The sequence below is a fragment of the Hydractinia symbiolongicarpus genome, chromosome 14 (assembly GCF_029227915.1).
Source record: "Hydractinia symbiolongicarpus strain clone_291-10 chromosome 14, HSymV2.1, whole genome shotgun sequence".
In the NCBI taxonomy this organism is placed as follows: domain Eukaryota; kingdom Metazoa; phylum Cnidaria; class Hydrozoa; order Anthoathecata; family Hydractiniidae; genus Hydractinia; species Hydractinia symbiolongicarpus.
Window position 1 is genome coordinate 2,578,379 of NC_079888.1, and position 21,284 is coordinate 2,599,662.

The 21,284-nt window shown below is 33.6% G+C and overlaps 3 protein-coding genes across 3 annotated transcripts; 1 reads left to right on the top strand and 2 right to left on the bottom strand.

The window, feature by feature from the left end:
* Nucleotides 1-1,753: 1,753 nt before the first annotated feature.
* Nucleotides 1,754-4,120, top strand: LOC130625353 (uncharacterized). Its single transcript, XM_057440434.1, has one exon. The coding sequence runs from the start codon at nt 1,847-1,849 to the stop codon at nt 3,338-3,340; it is 1,494 nt and encodes a 497-aa protein (XP_057296417.1). The 5' UTR covers nt 1,754-1,846; the 3' UTR covers nt 3,341-4,120.
* A 3,337-nt stretch (nt 4,121-7,457) lies between these two features.
* Nucleotides 7,458-13,654, bottom strand: LOC130625355 (uncharacterized). The gene is made up of 4 exons (XM_057440435.1): nt 10,853-13,654; nt 9,925-10,188; nt 9,220-9,251; nt 7,458-8,293 (listed from the first exon to the last, which is right to left on the bottom strand). Exons 1-4 carry the CDS (start codon nt 13,132-13,134, stop codon nt 7,809-7,811), a joined length of 3,063 nt encoding a protein of 1,020 aa, XP_057296418.1. The 5' UTR covers nt 13,135-13,654; the 3' UTR covers nt 7,458-7,808.
* Nucleotides 13,655-14,090: 436 nt separating this feature from the next.
* On the bottom strand, nt 14,091-20,815 carry LOC130625356 (uncharacterized). Its single transcript, XM_057440436.1, has 6 exons — nt 20,709-20,815; nt 17,370-17,400; nt 16,628-16,918; nt 15,983-16,258; nt 14,533-14,554; nt 14,091-14,389 (listed from the first exon to the last, which is right to left on the bottom strand). Exons 2-6 carry the CDS (start codon nt 17,377-17,379, stop codon nt 14,119-14,121), a joined length of 870 nt encoding a protein of 289 aa, XP_057296419.1. The 5' UTR covers nt 17,380-17,400; nt 20,709-20,815; the 3' UTR covers nt 14,091-14,118.
* Between the last annotated feature and the right edge of the window lie 469 nt (nt 20,816-21,284).

Below are 21,284 nucleotides of genomic sequence, written 5' to 3' on the forward strand. Positions count from 1 at the left end.
AGCCATTACAGTGCACCTAAAACTTAGAGGCCAAATAACTTGGAAACGTGTTGGTGACGTCAATGATTTTTCACCGCATGGGTAACTAGGGACCACCTAAGACCAAATTGGGTAATTTTCCCAAACCTGAGTCCCCAAATCCGTTTCAAAATGGACGGGTTGATGACGTCATCAAAAAACATTCTAGCCGCAATATTTTCGTAACCGTTTGTCAAAAGTACACGATCCTCTACATTTTCTTTCATTTTCATACATTTCCTCTTCATTTGCTTTAAGCTCTACACAAAAATAGTTAACGTGAAAAAAAGCTTCTGAATTTGTTTTGTGGATGGGTTGCTGACAACATTAAAATAACGGGTTTTTTTAATTTTTATCCTGCCTCAGTGGATATTTCCATGGGCTTTATCGACTAGTATATGATAATGTGTTTATGTTGTGCAGAATGATAAAAGGAAGAAAATTCACGATTTGTTCTTTCAAGCAGTTATTTGCATTCTTTGAATATTAATTACACGCAAGCTTGCTTACTCACAACTGACTTAGAACTTATAAAAGATCTTAAGCTCTATAATCTTATATAAGTTTTGCTGATGCGGTGTAGCACGTTTTCGAAACCTCCCTAATAAATTCCTAATAATATTTTTGTATATTGTAGAAGATAAAAAAGTTGATTATTAATTCTATTGTAATTCTTGAAAAAGCTTTGTCCATAGGACACGCTGAAAATCTGGAAACTTATTATGCCATGATTGTTCTAAAAAATTCTGACATTATATATTAAAGTTCCAAGCTTAGTTCATGCCCTGATATCATCAGGAGTATACTTTTGTGTAACTTTGCAAGAAATTTAAAAAACGAATTTATGCGGGCAGTAATCAATAATACTGTAATGTCATAAATTGAGACGGGTTAAGATAATTATTAAAATTAAAAGAAACAATTCTAGACTATGCAAGCAACCTTTTACCCTTATATATCATATATATATATATATATATGTAAGAATCCCTGTCAGAATTTTGGGATTACTTCTTAGTTGATTCCTGTTATTGTAGCATTTTTACGTGTGTGCATCTTTTACAGTGTTGATATTAGAAAAATTGCCTAAATTGTTTGGAAGAAGAGAAAACCCTTTTCGTGGTGTTCAAGCAGTACATAAATACTGCTAATAAGTACATTGTGAAACAGCTTCTTCCATTTCTCACCTACAAGTGCAGAAAGGCTGCCCGGAATAATCAGATTTTCATTGTGCATCCTAACTTATCTAGAAATAATTTGTATTATAATATTAGCGGACTTTAATTCTTTTGGTAATTATAAGTTTGCCTTTTTGATAAATAAATCTTGTTGGTAAATAAGTTGATTTACGAAATTCTCTGATATAGGGAGAATATAAGGGGGGGGATAAAAGCGGACAAAAAATGCAGAATTAATGTTCTAGAATTATCCTTATATTTGCAAACTTAAATTTGTTTTTTTTAACACATTTATTCTTTGCAATTTTCCTGTGTATTCAGTATCACATTTACATTAGACATACGCAAAACAGTAGGTATTTGATGTTGGTTTAAATCTGCAACCGTAATAAAAATTTTGGAATTTGCAAATTTTATTCTGTATGTAAGTTTTATTCTGTATGTAAGTTCTGTATGTAATTCTTGAGGTCTTATAAACATTAATTTCGCAACCTTATCTTCCAGGAGCAATTTCTTCCCTTAGGGTAAGCATAAAAACACTTTGTAAAGACTTAATAAAAACTTTGTTGAAAAAGAAGACGATAATGCATGTGTGTTTAAAAACAACTTATTTTTTATCTCTTTCATTTAGCTGATGTAAGGACGATTAAATGGAAGCACAACGCGACCACTCATATATTGAATACTCTTCAATACAAGATAATGAGAATTTTCAGTTCTACAAAATGTTACGCCCAATCTTCCTTGTTGAGTTTATATTTGGCCAAAACTTTCTATCTGATAATTATTGGGCAAAAGCTACGTCAAAGTTCCTGTTTTTTCTCATGTTTTTACTGCTGTGTGGCGTGTTTTATCTTGGTGTGTTCTGTCGAGGTGATACTGTAGAGCGATGGTTGCAGTTATCATTATATATAGTTCCCTTGCTTGCGTTTCCGTGCGGAGCTCGTATATTTTTTTCGACTGCCTATTACCGTTTGCTGTGCAGAAACATCACCGATACCTTTATGGTGCGCTTTTTCGTTACCTCAAGAAATCCCAACACCATAAAAGAGACACGCCCGCCTGCTCACAACAGAAAGTGGCTTCGTGAAATCGCTATAAAAAGTCTAATCTTTCCTTTGTTGTTGGAGCTGATACAATGGTGCGGATTCGTTGTTTTTACTAATGTATATAGTAACACCACAACGCATTTTATAGGACGTCTTGACGACGAGCCGTTTTATGAATTAGATTATAGAATATGGGATACATGTTACTATGTTTATTGGATAGTCACTGTGTATCTGGTTGGTTTTGTATCCTTCCAATTCGTTTTCGTCTCACGGTTGATTGTTAAAGATACTGTTAGCTTTATGAGTTTATTTGGAAACAGTTCAATGTTGAAATTTCAACCAGTTTACAGCCGTGCTAACGGGAACTTGTGTTTTCGATTTTTACAGTCTGTGGCGAATTTCTTTACAATGGACTTGATATCATCGATAACAGATCAATACGTTTATACAAACTGCGCCTACATGTCAAAAGATACTAAGAACCGTACTAAAAGTAATTCGCATTTAAAAAATGTTCCTTCCCGTGTGCTTACAAGCCCAGTTGGACAACCCTACGGACCAACTAGTAGAGAAGGTACTCCTGATTCACCAGACATTGTCAAATCGGATGCAAACGGAGGTCATATATCGCCTGGTGATGCGTGCGAGGTGTTTTCGTCATTTATTACAGAAATCGAGGACTTGACTTCGTCCTTTACTCCGTTTACGATTGTGGTCACGTTTTTCGGAGTGGCCAACTTAGTGACACACGTGTCTTTATTCGTAAGAAAGGACATAATCCATATAAGTTATTGGACGTTATTTAGAACCATTCTGTTCTTGCTGGTTGCGTTACGAATGTTGTTGTGCGTGCAACAAGTGTCTACCATTTTAGGTAAACTACCACCACATGTAAGATTCGTGAAAACATCAGGCCGTTTGGGATTTGAGAATGCTACATGTCCTAGCTGGATGGATTTTATTGACTTATTGGATAGTTTTAATCTCGGTAAACGGTCTTTTGGGTTCCCGCTGACATTGCGGCAAGTCGCAAGTATTGCAACCGTTCTGAACATGACGTTTGTTATTGTGTTGTCGGTTTTCAAAACGTAGAAAAGAGATGATGCAAGTGGAAAAGTGGCCTAGTGTCTATTTTAATGATCGATTTTTATTTAAATACTTCAACTGTTTCTTTTAGTTACGACAACAGCCTATTGTGGAATTAATTCTCTGCAAACTATCTTATTTTGCTTGACTTTTTTGCGAATTTTATAAAGTTTTTGACATTGAATTGAAGAACACTTAATAGAATATAGTTGTCACATTTATTATGCATTACAATTATCCGTCTTTTTGCTAGCGTTTTTAGCTTACCTGAAGCGTAGCTGCCTATTTTTACAAACACTTATTTTCGACTCATGTGTTTTCTCGGAATTTAATTTTTGCGCTTCTTTTTAGAAAGAATGTATACTATTTTTCTTTTAATTTTTCTGACACTTATGTTATGTATTTTGTAAATTTTTACTTCAACAATCTTTACTTTCTGTCTGCTGCTACAAAAAGAAGGGGTGAAAATTGAAAAAGGGTACAAATTAAAAAATAAATGCTTTTCAATTTTTTCACGAAATTCGCAAAATATTAGGACTTGCTTACTACGCGAGCATTAGCTGTTGTAAATTGTCGTTTTCGGTTCTCGACTTATAAGGCGAGTTATATATTAACATATTTGTCATCGCATTAAAGAAAACAAGTTACTATTGTTCTTGAATGTAGTATGCCTAAATTATATATTGTACCAATTTTTACAATCTGTATACATCGCGTACTTTTAAAAACGTAATGATTTTGTAATTTTTTTTAATAAAAACTTTACTAAGGGTTTCATAAGCCTTATAGACCTTTGTTTTTAATCTTATGCCATTTCTATGCCTCGACAAATTTTATTAGGAAACGCGAAAAGAATTTGAAAAATTTCTACCTAGTTGGACTGGATTTTGTTACTTTAGTCACAATGTAAATTCTTACGACAGATTTAGTTAGACTTTTGTGACTTCTCCGTGTATACCAGTTGTATTGCCAATGGAGTGTCTACATCTAGGCTACAGCCCTAAAGCACAATGGTGCTCTATCAGACAGAATTGGGCAGGTTAGCTATAAGCATTAATAATTAAACCGTGATAAGTTCAAATTACGTGACTCTATTACTGGAATAGGTTATATAACTTCTTTAGGAGAATTTTCTTAAATTTCGCGAAAATTATTGGAAAATCGCTATTAGCGAGATTCGCGAAATTTTGAATTAATTTTTGCGAAATTTGAATTTATTTTCTTTTTTACACACTATTGGACTAATATTTTTTTCTTTTGATTTACCTAAAATTACATAAGATATATATGAGATATATATGTGAGTTTCAACTTCAGCATTCTCTTGCCCTTAAAGTACTTGTGGGGGACAAGCTTCGAAATTCGCTAACTTGCTTCACCGCTGCATCTCCTTCACACTTGCTTTTCGGGAAAAATCTTCGGGAAATTCGTGAAAGCTCTATCAATATACCTTTCCTGAATTTCCTAATTATGCCAAACTTAGCAAAAGGTAGAACAAATTACCTAATTTCGTTAATATTTCTGTTCCGTAAATGCCTCAACTGCAAGCTGAAAGCCACGGTCAAACCCTTCATATAGACGAGCTTTTTAAAAATAGCCTCGTTTTAAAAATAATTATTTTTTTCAAATCAAAGTAAATCCAACCAAAATATTACATTGCTTCAAAAACTTCAGCTTTGTCATTATAATTTGATATTCTATCTGAATATCCCTATTTAAAGAGCATAGAACCATATAAAATTGTGGATGATGTCATAAGTATTATAATTTATGAAAGTCGGGAAAGGTGTATAGAAGAAACTTTTGCGATAATTTAATTTTATTTACCGCGATTTTTTTTGTCAGAATACACGCCTACGTTGCTTAAGCGTGAAATGTTATTTCCGCGAAATATTAAAAGTTAAGAAAAAAAAATCAAAAATTTATTTCCGCGATAAAAACACAACGTATCCTAAACCTTTAGTCAAAATATAATCTAATAATTAAGTATAAAATTTAAAATCGTAATCCAGGGAAATTTACTCCCTCGAGTAATACGCAACTCTCGAATTCGCAAAAGTTTAATTTTCCAACAATTTCTGCACTAAAACTTTGTCAGAGATCGTAAAAAACTTCCTGAAAATCCGTATAACAAAGCAGCTATACACAACTTGAAATCTTTTGGCACCATAACAGTGTTCTCACTGCAAATAGGCCTTGAATCTTGAATCTATCCACATTCTACATGTTTTGATTTTGCACTGGAAGACACAAAATGTGCGCTTAAATGTAGATAAACATTGATAAACATTGCGTAAGTAGCGAGTTACGAAAAACGAACTTGTACTTGTAAAAAAATATTTTCCAAATTTAGAGCTGGGAATTTTATTTTTAAAACTTTGATTAACAAAAATGTATTTCATATGCGAAGTTACATTGCCTTGATAAGTACTAGTTTTTAACTTCTGCAAAAAAAAGCTGTAAAACTTTATCTAGTCCGTAAGGTGGAATTTTTCAATGTTTCTTTCTGTACCTCTTATAGCAACACAAGTATGGTAGACACGCATCCAGCTTTGTGTTGCTTTGGTGGTGTTTTTATTTCTTTATTTTAAGATTAAATCTTCTATTTTAAAAGAAGAAAAATCGGTATGGAATCTTTCACATTGTGTTTTGATAAAGTTAGTTCGTTTACTTATCATAACTGCCCTTTTACTTTCGCAAACAAAGTAAAGAGTTAGGGTTTGGGAACCAAATTTGTTTTCAACAAATTTTCCGCCAAATTTCGCCATTATGAATTTTTTTTCAATATTTTCCACTTAAAATATGAGGAAGTGCACTGCGAATATTTCATATATCTATCTCCTTTTAGTCAATCAAATTCGAGATAATTTTCATGTTATTTATTGATAATGCAATTTATTCTTTTTTTCCCGGTAATTGGTAAAAAAATACCTCTAATTTAGTGCGCCCTCTAATTAATGCGGACGGCCTATTTTTTGAAAATTGAACAAATTTTTCCCCTCTATTAATTAATGCGGATGAGTTTCAAGGAATTTTTGATTCTCCTCTAATTTAGTGCGATAATGGTCAAAATTCCCTCTAATTATAGTGCGGATTGGACATGTACCCAAGTGCATATCCGAATTAACTTTCTTTTTTTGAAAAACTGTGAAAGTAAAAGGACCGAGAAGATACTCAGCTGACCTGACACAAAGTGGATTGGAATTGCCAGCGGAATTTCACTTTACAACATCAAACCAAAGACTTCTTCGTCAAATGGAAGAAGCGTATTAGTGAGGATGAAGATTTTCGAGGAGAATCGGGCTAGTTTCGAAGAAGCTAAAAATAAGAAGGAAGTAAAAAATGTAAAAAAAAAATGTAAAAAAAAAAATGAAATGATGAAAGAAAATGGAAAAATAAATGAATAAAAAGTAGAAGTATTTTTTCACCTCTAATTTAATGCGGTTGTGATCTAGTTTTCTCTAATTCCTCTAAAGTATCATCTAACTTTTGCAAAGCATTAAACATCGACAGAGGGGCAAGACGGCTGTCTAAAAATGCGAAACTGGTTGCTATGGGAGTTGCTATGCACTTATGTTTGCGGTTGGTTGGAGAAAGAGCCAGATAGCGCATTAAAAACCGAAATTTGTCATAAGAACTACTTGCCACGGTATTCTAAGGTGAATTTGCTCTCAGAAAACAGATAAAAGACAATTCTTGAAATTTAGACATTATTTGGTGGTGAACCACCCTACCTGGCATACTTTCGTTAATAACTGGTATTACCCTGAAACTTATGAGGTGACTTTTTATCATTTTGGATCAGAAATATGGAGAGAAAAAATTTACAGCATGTGGTGTGCCATGCCCATTTTGAAAGGCACAGTTCTAATTATTTTTAGCATTTTGGTATATGGATATTATAATGAATAAAAATGTTAACATTTAGGTTTATAATGTCTAAAGTTGTTCAAATAACTTGCGCCCCTCGCTGTTACTGCCCTTTGTCGCCCGCTTACGCTTTTTTTTTTTTTTAGTTTTCACTAACACTCTGGTACCTGCGTTGCTTTTTCAATAATTTTTATATGCTTTTTTCCATTTGATGGTAAGCATTTCTCAATAATGTATAGAATCAATCTTTAAATTATGTCTCTGGTGTGCATATATATTTGACTTTTTACGAGCATATAATTACTCCAATTATATGTGCCAAAATATTATTTTCCTTTTTATACACGATGTAATGGCATATAATTAATATTGTCAATATATACAAAAAATCATAAAGCTATACAAACTCGAAAAAAAATGCTGACAGTCACCATACGAAGCATGTTTTTTAATTGTCATGTGAAAGACATCATCCGTACCAAGTTTTATAAGTTATAACCAAATACAAGGGAAGTTAGGGGGGTAAGGCACTTTTGCCCCCCTAAGGACTACACTCGCCCCCCTACTATACCCCAACCTGAATAGGGTTAACTAAATAATTAATTTATCTCTCATACTGTTCTATTATATCTCTTATCATTTCTCGATTTTGTTTATTAAACTCGCCAGTCAATTCATAAGCTGTCTTGCCATCGTTATCTTTGATTGACTTATCTACATTTTGTTGACGCAAAATCGCTTCCACACATTTTGTATAACCAAGCCAGGCAGCGTAATGCAAAGGAGTTTTTTTGGATTCGTTTACCCGATTGATATGAGTCACGTCGTGTCGACATAACGCTTTTAATACCACGCTATGTCCTTTCTTAGCTGCGAGATGATAACTGTTGTTTTGTTGTTGATCCTCTGTCCAAACGTTACTCCCATTTTCAATTAACAATTTAACAATGGTGGAACTATTTGTGTGATATGCTGTCCACATTAACGGTGTTCTTCCATCGTGATTCTTCACATGAACGATGCTTGGATTGTCTCGCAAGACACTTCTAAGTTTATCTGTTTTCTTTTGACCAATTAATGTTTGAATGTCTAAAAAAAAGATATTTATTTAATCAAGCTAACTTCTTCTTCTTCTGGTTGTAGCTTAGAAAATGATGTCCAGTTGAATCATTCCCTTCGTTAAAACTTAGTGAACCTAATTCTGTGAAAAACGCAATTCGAAACAACCTTTGAAACATTAAAATGGTAAAGAGGGTGTTCATTTTGTGTTTCAATTCTGTTAAATGCGAATGTAGAAATGAACTTAGCCTCTCAGTGTTACTTAATTTGTCATTCAGCTTCAGTGCAACCTAGGATGATAGAAATAAAGGTGTATATATCATCCTAGGTTTAACCTTTGCATAATGTGCATAGTATGCGGGTTTAAATAGTGCTTTACAATAATAACAGGGAGCTCAAGCTTGAAGACACTTCAGTTAGACATTGTATTGATTTAGACAACGGATTTGGGAATATATTCTACATCCCAATCTGATGAATTTCTAAGAACTGAAACTGAGAGATTTAACGATAACGGTACTATGTCTTGTGATATTTATTTTCGCTGAACTGATACTAAATTATATTTTGCGACGGTGTGTTCTCACAAATAAGAGATCAGAAGAAAATGAAATTTAGGAATAAAGAATGCATCGACATCTTTTTCCTGTTAAGAGCCTCTCTATCGTTAACTGCAACTCATCGACCATCATTAGTACCGTTCTTGATACGCTGTGGCCATACAAATAAAACGCGTCAACATCGTGGTATAGCGATTTGCATTTCACATTTTTTAAATTCGCGTTTAAGAACTATTATATTTTTTGAATAATTTTTGCAAGTCTCGCAACAATCCATCTAGCGAAAATTCCTTTAGCATTCATTAATCCTTAAGATTCTTTGTTACAACGAGTGTGTTAGCAGTGTGTCTTTGATTCAAGACATTATAAATAATTATGACTTAATTAACAACTTACATGATGAGATGTTTGATATCGGTGTTACAGAACTAAAACAGAAGAAGTATAGGTTATAAAGTGAAAAACAAAATGTCATTAAAGTCCTCTTTTGCCTATTTCGCAAATTTAATTCTCACGAAATATTGGGACTTCGCGAAAATTAGTTTCTGCGAAAAATATACCCTGAAAGTAATATAAAATTACTCCTTACACAGTCAGCAAATCTTTAACCCGAAAAATTCACAAATATTTATTCAAGAAAGAAAAGTCTAATATTCCAAAAAGGGAAGGCTTTTCGTAGACATATAATATATAAGAAAAACCTAGGACAATATAATCAATACCAATGCTATCAGTCCTATTCTCATGCTAAGCGCTAAGCAGAAAGGATAGATTCACACTTTTATAGTCTCTGGTATGACTCAGCCAGGGTTTGAACGCAAGACCTTCCGCACTTGAAGCTAACTCTCTACTATAAGACTACCAGCTGAATATTTTGTTTATGGGATCGAATAAATTAAGTAAAGTGAGATTATACAATTCTTATGTTTATGTAGAAAGAGCAAAAAAGGTTATGTAGAAAAGGTAATTAAAAAAAGTCATTCTCTGGAACTGATAAATTTTCAAAACCAAAGTGTAAGGGTGTTGATCAGAGTTGATTTAAATTACAAGGACTTCAGATTTGCTGTTAAAAATTAACAAGCTTAAAGACAAACTTCTTACTGGACATAATCAATTTCCGTACAACTTGACATGTTTACATTACTGACAGCTGTGACAGAAAATTTATAAACTCCATATTTTTTTATTCCTGTCACTGTATGGTATCCATCACGAGTTTGACCGACTTCATACCAACCGTCTTTGCTGGTTATGTTATTGCACTGAATAATGTAATTAAAACCTTCGGGTGGCCAGGATAATAAACATTCGTTCTTGTTCTTGTAAGTGCATCTTAGATTTTTGACTGCATTTGCACTATGAAGCCTGCGGAAGAAAAAAATCCATATTTTATCAAGTAATTTAAGATTTTGACTACTAAAGCGACAATTCCTTGCATATCAACTTCGTGTCAAGGAGAAAAACAAGGAGCTCTTGTTATCCTATACACAGCCCTAATGATCCGGAGAATGTAATAACTTTTGTCAGCATTATCCTTTAAACTTAAACCTCAAAGCAAAATTTATATCATCAAGAGGAATCATTCCGTAAATTGTTGGCACGTGATTAACCCGATTTTCCAATTTTTTAGGATTTTACCGAAAATTAGGAACTATCGGATTTTTAGACGATTTTTGGCGTAAAAACCGCAAATAATGTTTCAAAACTTTTATTTAGCTTTCGGAAACTGCAAACAGAATGTTAAAATTCAGTCTAGAGTTATTGTAGTTAAATTTTTAGCAGGTAGTTACAAATTTTTAGGCACAAATTTTAAGCTTCTGATGACGTCAAAAAAGAGCTGAAATGAGCAAAAATTTATTAATGATAATTTTTTTCTTTCGTGACGCTATTATGATTCATTGTTGCTAAGTTTTATTCAATTTAGAAGAGCCTAACTAACTTTATGGATGCATTTCAATAAACATAGAAAATGAAGCTTATCGCGATAAATATAAAGAGGAATATGAAGCAAAAGAGATATGTTACTAACATTTTGAAAGCAGTGGAATCAACCTTGCAGCTTTCTGTTTCTTGACACATAACCTTTTCTTGTTTTAACTTCATTATATTGGCTCTGTACTGTCTGCTCGCTATGTTGATTTCGAATTTCTCTTTGATCAAGCAAGCTTCTCCGCGATTAATGCTCTTGTAGGTATTCTTAACAAGCAAACCTGCATGTGCCACGTCAACTAATATCTTACCAATAGAGGACTCTCTCCTGGACCCTTTTTGCAGCCAATGCGGTAACCATTGCTCTGTAAATGTAGGTGTTCTGTTAGAGTCAATCCCAATTATAAGTAAATCAGAGCGGCTTCTCGTCATGCATTCAAGTGCCAAGTGTTTAAGCTTAGAAGCGGCTGGATCTATACACACTACAACTTGGTCAGCCTCATTACCACGGCAGCCAAGGTAATTTGTCAGCATGCAGCAATTTTCCGAAGGAGATGTGATCAGTTTTTCCTTTTTGTCTTTTAACTGCCAGCCTGAATATTCAATAAATTCAACAAAATCCAAATTTGACAATTTCAGAGCATTTTTCATCACGCAATAGTGAAAGTGCGTGTTGCACAGAACAAATTTGCTCGAAGTTTTTTGAAAGAATGAATTGTCGAATATAATAGCTAACTTCGAAATCAAATCATTTGCGTGTTCTGAAGCACTTCTGTTAGATTGGAATCCTTCTTCAAAAGTAAGATAAACAGGCTTATCTCCAAGAATGTTGTGTCCACAGCCGTTTGTTTCAGGATAGGTGTATCGTGTCACAGTTTTTACACCCTGAAGAAAAATCTTCGGGCGAGAAGGTTCACTTGCTAAAGCACGGTCGAAGTCATTTGGTGCATTAAAGTCGACTTTATTTAAGTTAGTATTGGGTATATATTCTTTATCATCATCTGAATCTGCATCTACCGCGTCTACACATCCTGTGTTCAGACTTACACCGTCTAAGTCGGTTTCCTCTTCCGCAGGTTCTGAAAGTTTAACTGCTAACTCAGGGTTACCGCTGTCAACGCGTATGCTTTGGCTTGGCTGATGGAATACATGTTTTTCGTCACGGATTTTTTTTTCTATTTTCCTGGTTAGGTTAAAGACGCTTTCTGTAGTTCGCATACATTTTTTAAGATCCCATATTTTAACTTTAGTTGCGCCAAACTGATAGTTTTCATGAGGTGTCTCACCAATTCCTGATACACACGTCCTCTTTTTTTGCAACGAATGACATAGTATGGTAATGCAGGAATCTTCTAACTCCCTTCTCTTTAACGTTTCCTTAAGATCTCTAGCATTTGCAAGATTGAGCTGCTCGCCGTCAAACTCATCAATTACCACATGAAGAACAGTTTCCGGATAGTTTCGTATCAATTCCCTAAGAAGAAATGCTATCGAGGGCACGCTGTTTAGTTGAAGGTAGGTAGATATCTCTTTGACATTAAGAATGTGAGTTGTAACAAACTCGTTTCTCGAAAATGATTGACAGAATACTTTAACGTGGTCAATAATGCTGTTAATGTTCCAAGATATGTAGAATATATCTGTTTTGGTCTTAGCAGATTCGGCAAGTTCTTGCATTTGGTAAAGGCCTAGTAATGATTTACCAGATCCAAAATGTCCGAAAATAAATTTCTTTTTTTCTTCACTATACAATATCTTAAGTTGGTCGGTATTTAGTAACAGGGTTTTGACCTGTTCTGTAGGTTTACCATCAAAAGCAGGGACATAAGATTTAATGGACTTTCTTGTTGCAAGGAAACCAAATATGTTGCCTAATATCTTTATAAACTTTGACTGCGTTTTCTCACTATTTCCGTTATTGTGATATTGCCTTAAGCAACCTTGAAAAAACTCTATGACAGTCCTGTCATTTCGTAGTGTTTTCCCATCCATTACATGACATTTCCCGCATGTATTAGAATCCTCAAAACTATCAAGGTTTGGTGCCGCAACAATGTTTAAAAAAATAGCTGTTTCTTCTTTCAACAGCTCCTTGTTGAGAACAAGTAAAGATTTGATGTCATTTTCACCGGCAGCAAGTACATTTTTCAAATCCCATACAAAATGGGCTTCAGTATATCTGATGTTGAAAAGTATTATTGGATTTGGATAAACAATTAGTATTCTTTGCTGATAATTACCAAGCTTGCCTATTTTTTGCATGACTGCATTGTTGTTATCATAAAAAAACCCTAAGTGATCTTCGGCATCATATCCATTTATAACTCCAACTTTTGCTATTTGAGCAAATGCGTTCCGTAGATGATAGGCAAACTCTGACATTTTGCTTCCTTTTCTGTAGGGTGGAAACAGTATGGCTTCTCTTATATTATCCTTCAAAGCAAAATATGTACAAAGATATCCTTGACATTTTTTGTACCACTCTGTGCGTAGAATACTTGGGGCTTTGTTTCCGTCATAAGGGATATAGTTCAGTCTTTCTTTTGGTTTCTTAATATGATCCAACAGGTGAATGAACTTTCTTATCGTTTCATATCCATGAGTTGAAATTTCTACTTTAGCGTTATTTTCCAGAGTACCTCCAGGTAAATGCGGTAGTTCTATATGTAAAAATAAAATGTTAAAGCTACTAACTATATTTGTAGTAATTTATTCAGTAGTTATATGCTCGTGTGGTCAATTGAAGTGAGACACGTTAGCAGTAATTTACTTTAGTAAGAATCACAAATAAATCTTAATGATTTTTATATAACTTTGTTGTGCGTGATAAATTAAATCTGCACTTATTTTCCGCAGCAATGCAAAATAATCGTTCTAAAATAAGTCTTTAGCATTTTTAAATGAAAAATATCCCGCAAAATCTTTTAGGGGATTTTTCAATTTAAGTATTGTTCATACCCATACCAAAGCTCCGCTAGACTAATTTGCTTGTGTGGCTTAACCAATACGCTAGCTTTGCTGTGCTTAGACTTACATTATACATTCAAAATCTTCGTAACGTTAAATGTTTCTGATTAAGTAAGTACATGTGCCGTAGATAAATATAAAAATATAAACGTTCGAGTAGCAGCCCACCTGCATGACAGAATGTATTCTTATTATTATTTACCCCCAAAAACACTATGTGGGGAATCCAGTAGAAGAAAAAGAAATGTAACCCAGCTACAGGTAGGCGAAGCAAGATTAGTCTACAGATAGACGGTATCATACGTTTAACTTAGTTGATAAGTCATAGTTAAAACCTCACAAGCATCCCGCACAAGAAAGTGATTGCCACGTTATATACAGGTTTGTCAGGTGACGTTATTATCTTTTCCTATTGTAATAAAAAGATATTGATACAGATATCTTTAAAAATGAATCATCAACTGAGAGAATTTCTATTTTTTTAGGCTGGAACTGTGAGTCTTTAAAAACATGAATCAACATCTTCCCTTCATTTTCTGTTATCTTAAAGTCGACGTCTTTTTTCAGATCTTTCACAACATTTTCTGAATGATTCTGAATATTAAATTGTTTTGTCGCAAAATTTAATAACACAATGATATCCCCTCTGAAGTTTTTATAAAACTGATAGCTAAAATAAAAGGGAAAACTAAAATTAGCCATTTGATAGCGACATTACATAATTGTATTTTAATATAACACGAGGTTGAAAAAGAAACTAAAACCACTAATTTAAAAAGACAGAAAATAGAATATTATTATAGGGACACCAACCTTTCTCCATTCTTGATTCGATCTGCAAAAAAGAAAAAAACATTGTTCTAAACAACAGCGGAGATTTAATAATATAAAAACTTGGAATAAGGTCGATAAGCTCAGTTTATCCGACAAAAAATAATAATTTCGCGTGGCCTTGTGGTTATGGAGTTCGATTCAGAAACATAAGGTCTGTGGTTCGGTCCTCAGCGCGGAATGTTTAACAAATGTCTTTACCACAGGTGCAGGTCAACCCATGCCTTATGAGGGAAATTGGGTATGTATTGCCGGTGTATACTATTTCCAACACTTACGTGGATATGTTCTGTATAAATATTCGAAATAATAATAAAAAGTACATTTTTTGAAGTGCACATAAGTTGTAGCCACATACTGCAATATTTTCCTGCCGTCGCTCAAAGAACGGTAACAGAAAAACAAGGGGATTTGAAGGGGGTCAGTTGTGCGGATGATCACTGAATAATTTTTCGTTGATTTAATCTCCTTAGCCCTATAACTTCTAAGGGGAGGGAGAGTTATTTGAAGTCATAAGTTTTCTGATTTTATTTGCAGTCTCCTAAAAAGTGTTTAAAAAATTATTTATTTGGTCATAAAACTCTGGGACTAAACTTTCGACAACTGGTACTAAAATCGAAACATGTCTATTTTTATCAAGAATTTTTTTGACATTTTCCAAGCAATATGTCAAAGCTTGTTCATTATAAAGGTAGAACGGAACGATTACCGGGACGGACGATTACCGGGACGGGACGCTTGGCGGGATCATGTCCTTTTCAATAATTTTACTAACAATCACTAGGCGTTTCTTTTCTTTATAAATTCACCGTCCCGGGATCACTTCTGAACATTTTAATTAAAAGTAAAAAACATCCCAGGACATTTAGGCGGGATAAAAATCTTCTCGACAATCGTCCCGTGCGGTTTGTCATATAAACTGCCCCTAAGAAGAATTTTTTACAAGTAACGGTTTTCGCAGTTCTTGAATTTGTAAAACAAACTTTCATGATCATGCCCTGTTTAGTGTGATTTAAAAAAATAATAGTGTGAAAATCGCGCGATTTGTGGAAAATTTAGCCTGAAATTAGTGTGATTTGTGGTAGAAAGAGAAACTATTTTTAAAAAAAATGCACAGTTACAGAAACAGTCTGAAATTAAATTCGACTTGCTTCTGTGAACATCAAGAGAAAACAAATATTGTTCTAACTCAGTTAGATCTTGACTCAGATTATATTGCAACTGTTGATATTATGGTATTCATAGATGCAACCAAAATTACAATTTTGGATACATTCACCTTCACATTCTTCCGTTGTTTACAAGTATATGGAAAAAAGAACGATTAATCTGTGAGATCTTGTAGGAAATGAAGTTGATATCTGTTTAAAATATTGCTGAAATTGATAGCAAATGACAAGTAGTTGAAAATATTTGCAGAACAGTTTCTCACCTTCAATGTCTTCGATAAGTTGTTCCATGTTTAAAAATTCCAAAACTGATTTTAATTGATGCCAAGATGGAGATCTTTTATCCCAGCTCTCCAGTACAGCCACAGTTACTCCTTCAATATCTCCTCTTTTGTCTATGAATATTTTTTCCACGTCGTCGTAGGGAATCAGAAAGTGTGCTATGTACCGAATATCAATACCTGGTATTTTTCTTGCAAGGTAACCCCATAATTCTCTTCTGTCTATTCCCTCAAATGAAATCGAACGATCACCATCAACTAAAACATACAACATCCGTTAAATTTAGTAGTGAGTAATCTTAGAGGTTGAGCAATTGGAAAAAAGGAACTTCACAGAAGAAAAACTTAAATCTAAGACGGGGGGATAAACAAGGAGAGTAGTTACTTTGGTCCTATTAGAGCACATTTATCAATTTAAATTGTCTGCATTTTGCGAAAGGTTTTACAACTTCGGATCTTCTAACAGCAGTCCTCAAGAAAACCATGCAATTATTAAACAAAAAAGAGGTATTCTAAGAACAAAAGAGTTGTATATTTCCTTACAAAGAGGAAATATTCAGACCATAAGTATTTTTGTAAGGTTCTGTGAGCATTTCTTTATTATCTTGTCTAGTCATAAGTCCATACCTTCAGGGTTGAGAAAGGTGTATTTCAAATCATCTTGCGTTATTTCTAGACCCCTACCACATTGTGTTAAGCAAGAATTAACTTTTTGAATAATCTTGGTGATATGAAGACTCGTATTCCGTTTGAATAACCATTCACAAACACAATCTATTACTGGATAGGTACGTCCACTATCAAAGATGATTGGAACTCTGTGTGAATCGTCATCAAACAAGAGAATACAAAAGTACTTTCCCTTATTTCTGTCTTCTATAAATTCTTCGGAAATCTTGTGTGCAAGTAGCAACCGTTCTAAAAATAATCATTAAGATAAAAAAATCGATAAAAACTTGTTAATAATTATTTATACATTGTTTTCTACCTAAATGTACTTTTACATTAGCAATACAACTAGTCTTATATAATAACAGGCTGATTGTGCGTGCATCAAAAAATGTCCTTTCCGGACATGTTTATTTCTGACATTGCTAGCTCAATTAGCGGCTTTGCAGTTATGTGGAATAAGATCTGGCATTACTGTAGCAGACTAATCATTAGCCCTTGAAATAACCTACGAGTTCTCCCATCTCTATTATGGGATTTTTCCGTCGCACCAAAGTTAATGGAAATGTATGGCATTTACTATTACAAAAGTCCGTTGAGTGGTTAAGTTTTTCCGGATGGACGAACATAATAAAAAGGTGATTTGTAATTCTTAAAGCTTTGTGATATTTACAAAGATAAAATATTTTTGGTAACTTACCATAATCCATTCTTATACCTTGGCATATTATCTAAAAAGATACAAGAATAAGTAATTTATATAGGATATTTGCATTTCGCGAACATTAACCTTCGCGAATACGTCATATTAAAAGATTTTGCGAACATTAACCTTCGCGAATACGTCATATTGAAAGATTTTGCGAACATAAACTTTCGCAAATCAATATTCTTAGAAACATTTTGCGAACATTAAATTTTGCGAATAACGAAAACAATTTTAGGGATTGAAGCTAAAAATGTATTCTTTGAATATAATAAAATTAGATTGACCAAACTGAAATGGTCATGGTTGGATATATGTCAAAATTTGAATACCCATAGTTTGAAAGAAATAATTTAAATCGCCCAACTTCCTACATCTTTGTAATAACTTCTAAAGCATACTGTTTTAAGGGATGAAATTTGGTGACTTTTCATCATTTTTAATTAACTTTAGGATAGCCAATAAATATTTAATGTGGCATGACGTTTGTTGTTATGGTGACTGACTTATAGTAGTCGGAAAAATAATATGACTAAAATTGTTTTTCTTCAAATAGCCTTGTTAACGTTTTAAAAGTCATATTTTACCCTTTTATGCTTCTATCAATTAAGTTGAAAATAGATTTTTTTGGAGCTTGAAAGCCACAGACTGTGAAGGGATTTGAGAAGGTAGCAAAAACACAAAAATAATTTCAAAATCAAATAACCGAATTATACAAGCTAATAAAAGAAGTTAAAAAATGGCAACTCGTTATTTTCATAGCGAGAAGACATTGCATCCCGAAACAGACGCTGTTAAACTGGATGAAAGTAAAAGGTCAAATATATAACTATGTTGGCGATAACTTGTCATCGACGAAAAGGTAACGGTTTAAAAATCGCCCTACGAAAATATGGATAAAGTTTTTTACAAATGGTTTATTAATGCAAGAAATCAAAACATTCCTGTTTCAGCTGCCATGATTTTGCCAGGCAACTTCGCCGCCAAAGAAATAATGCAAAGAGGATTTCCGAGCTTCAGATGGATGGCTTGACCGGTGAAAAAAAGACAAAATGTTTTGTTTAGGACAATATCAGGTATATTATTTTTTGCCAGCACTTGGCTTAAATTATTTAAAAACTTTGAATGATCTCTGAAAATCAACATCAAAAGTCATGGTATCTTCATGCCTTTATCGTCTTCTTTGCTTACCACCTTTCCAGTAACACGAACCTTGCAGCAACGCTATGCGTTTGCCTGTAGATAGTAAAATATTGCCTTTGTAAACCTTTCCTTCCCTCATCATGTGGCCAACAATGGAATTGGTGTCACCAATACAGTCACAGCCGCGTTGAAAAAGAGACAGGAAATGACGAATATTTTACGAATATTTTACGAATATCTAAGTAAAAACTTATCGAGATCTTTTGAGAATGGATTTGATTATATTAATCTTTTCATCCGAGATTATCAAGAAGGATATAAATTAATAAAAGTACAAAGTCTGTTATTTTATTTTCTATGTTGATCTCAATGATTCTTGACCCTTAATGGTTGGTGTTTAAAGCTCTACTGATCCTGATGTCATACAATAATTCATAAAGGTATGAATTGCAGTACAGAAGGTCTTGGATAGTTTGAACAAAACATCGAAAATTTTATCTGATTAAAGGCTCTTTAAAAGATTTCAAAACAATAACACCGTATATCTTAGTTTGTATTAGAAGTTTGTTTTGGACAATTTTTTAATGACGTCATCTGACGAAAGCGCCGCGCCGGCGAAAGACGAAAACACTAGAGACGAGGTTTATATGTAAGTGGGTTTTTTAAAAGCAAATAATTATTCAATCAGGTCTAGCTCACTACAAAGTTGGCAACCGACAAGGTATACAGTATTCTCTCCAATTAACAGACACTCTAAAAGGCGGAAACCTCTGATTTAGCGGGCAGTTTGTTCATGCACCGGCCGTTTTCTAGTCAAAGTCTCAAGAAAAACATTCTAATTAGCAGACACTCGATTAGCGGACACTCTGAATAGCACACAATTTTTTTTACACGAATTGGCAACTATAGGCTTTTTTTTCTCTCCAATTAGCGAGCAGTCCAAAAAAGTAGGGAGCAACGTACAAAATAATGAAAAATTGAATTAATTTTTGAATATTTATTTTAAACACTTTGAAACTTTACAAAAAAATGTCGGCTTGTGCTTGTGTCTTTTCGTTAATTTAGTTGATATTATGATGGCGATATTAGTTTGTTATATTACGTTTAATTTAGTTGTTTTCTTCTTTTTTTCGTGTCTAAGTCCATCACGATACTCGCTAATTTTTTAAGTTACACATTTCGTATACAAAATTGCATTTTATTCAAATTTTGAGCTTACATTGCAAAACTTTCCAAAAGGCGGACACCTCTAATTAGCGAACACTTTGTTCATGCAGCAACGGCGAAGACCAACATAAAAATTGATAAATCGTGAATTTGCATATTCATACATCAAACAAACAACCTGCTACAACAGTTTTTTTTAATTTTGTACTAATTAACCTTTGCTCGAAGATGAAGCTTATTAGTACAATTCGAAAATTAAGAAGGCATTGACTGTAACAATGATGCCACCAAAACAGCACTTTTCAATGTCGGATTAACTTGAAAATTTATACATTAACCGATTGATGTTGAAAATGATGTTAAGGTCAAAACATCAAAATTCCAAAATTTTAAAAAAACATGTAATTCGGGAAGCGTGTATTAGAGAGAAAGCTGTATAATCAACGCAATGTCGTTTAGTAAATAGAGCAAATCAACCATTGCATAGTTGTTATTTTACCATATAATTCGCACAATCTCGTACCCAGGGCCTTGTTCCTAGTAATATGAAATACAGAATGAAAATACGCATATATACTACAGCTGAAACTTGTTATTACCAACACAGCTTTCTTACGTCGGCGACATTTAGCTATAACATCATTGCAGCGCAGTGAAAACGAAGCATTGCCAAAACATTTGTAAAATACGCCAATGTATATTGACGTGAACAATAGCTATCACATTCTCGAGAAAGAACTCTTTAAAATAAAACTTGAAATAAGCTACGATGTTTAGATGTTAGGGGACGAGAATGTGACGAACAAGTTTTTGATAACATTTGGGCATTTCCATATCGGAAATGTTTCTACCTGTTAATCTGACCAATGTATAGCAACAGGAAATATAACAAAAATTTATTATGAAAGTCTTTGCATTTTTTCTCTTTTTCTTTATATTATGCCTCATGATTTTTTGTCATTACTATAATTCTTTTTCACCAGCCATTTTTCCTAAATAATTAGAAACTGCTAGCTTGCTTACCTTTCATCGTCACTGTCATCGACCTCAACAGAATGTTTTCAAAAACTTGCATCGAGTGACAACACGCTCACCCTCCTGCACAGGGCTTTTTAAGCAATGCTACATGCCACAAGAAATACGTCACAAAGAGAGTGCTCTGTAATTTAATCTCTTTGTTGGATGATTAACATTCTGATGTGATGATATTCATTGCTGTTACGGCAAGCCTAGACAAAAACTCTTATTCCATTGTTACGTCACTGCAGTAATAATCAGAGATGTTTTCTATATATGGGGATGACTCATGACTGTTTGCTCTTTACACAGCGTGGTGGCCTTAAAATATTTGTTAATTTTCTAAAAGAGAGATCAAATTAAAGGAAAGCAAAACTGATACGATATTCCTTCCCACTCAAAACAAAGATATTTTCTATGCTGCTGTTTGAACAGCAAAATGAGATTCATACTGGCCATACCACCACCTCTTGTGACAAAGTCTGTGCAGATTCTAAAATAGTCGTTTTAAAATGAACATAGTTGATGTGTTTATTTAACTCTTTTAGGTTTAAAATTATCCTGTGCTTACCATTTTCTTCT

Coding starts and splice junctions, on each gene's coding strand:
- LOC130625356 (XM_057440436.1), bottom strand. Junction 16,259..16,627: donor CACCTTTCTCAACCCTGAAG/GTATGGACTTAT, acceptor TGTATGTTTTAG/TTGATGGTGATCGTTCGATT. Junction 14,390..14,532: donor CGAATCAAGAATGGAGAAAG/GTTGGTGTCCCT, acceptor CTTTTATTTTAG/CTATCAGTTTTATAAAAACT.
- LOC130625355 (XM_057440435.1), bottom strand. CDS start 13,134: ATGTCAGAGTTTGCCTATCATCTACGGAACGCATTTGCTCAAATAGCA. Junction 9,252..9,924: donor ACGGAAATTGATTATGTCCA/GTAAGAAGTTTG, acceptor CTTCTGTTTTAG/TTCTGTAACACCGATATCAA. Junction 8,294..9,219: donor GATATCAAACATCTCATCAT/GTAAGTTGTTAA, acceptor TCTTTTTTTTAG/ACATTCAAACATTAATTGGT.
- LOC130625353 (XM_057440434.1), top strand. CDS start 1,847: ATGGAAGCACAACGCGACCACTCATATATTGAATACTCTTCAATACAA.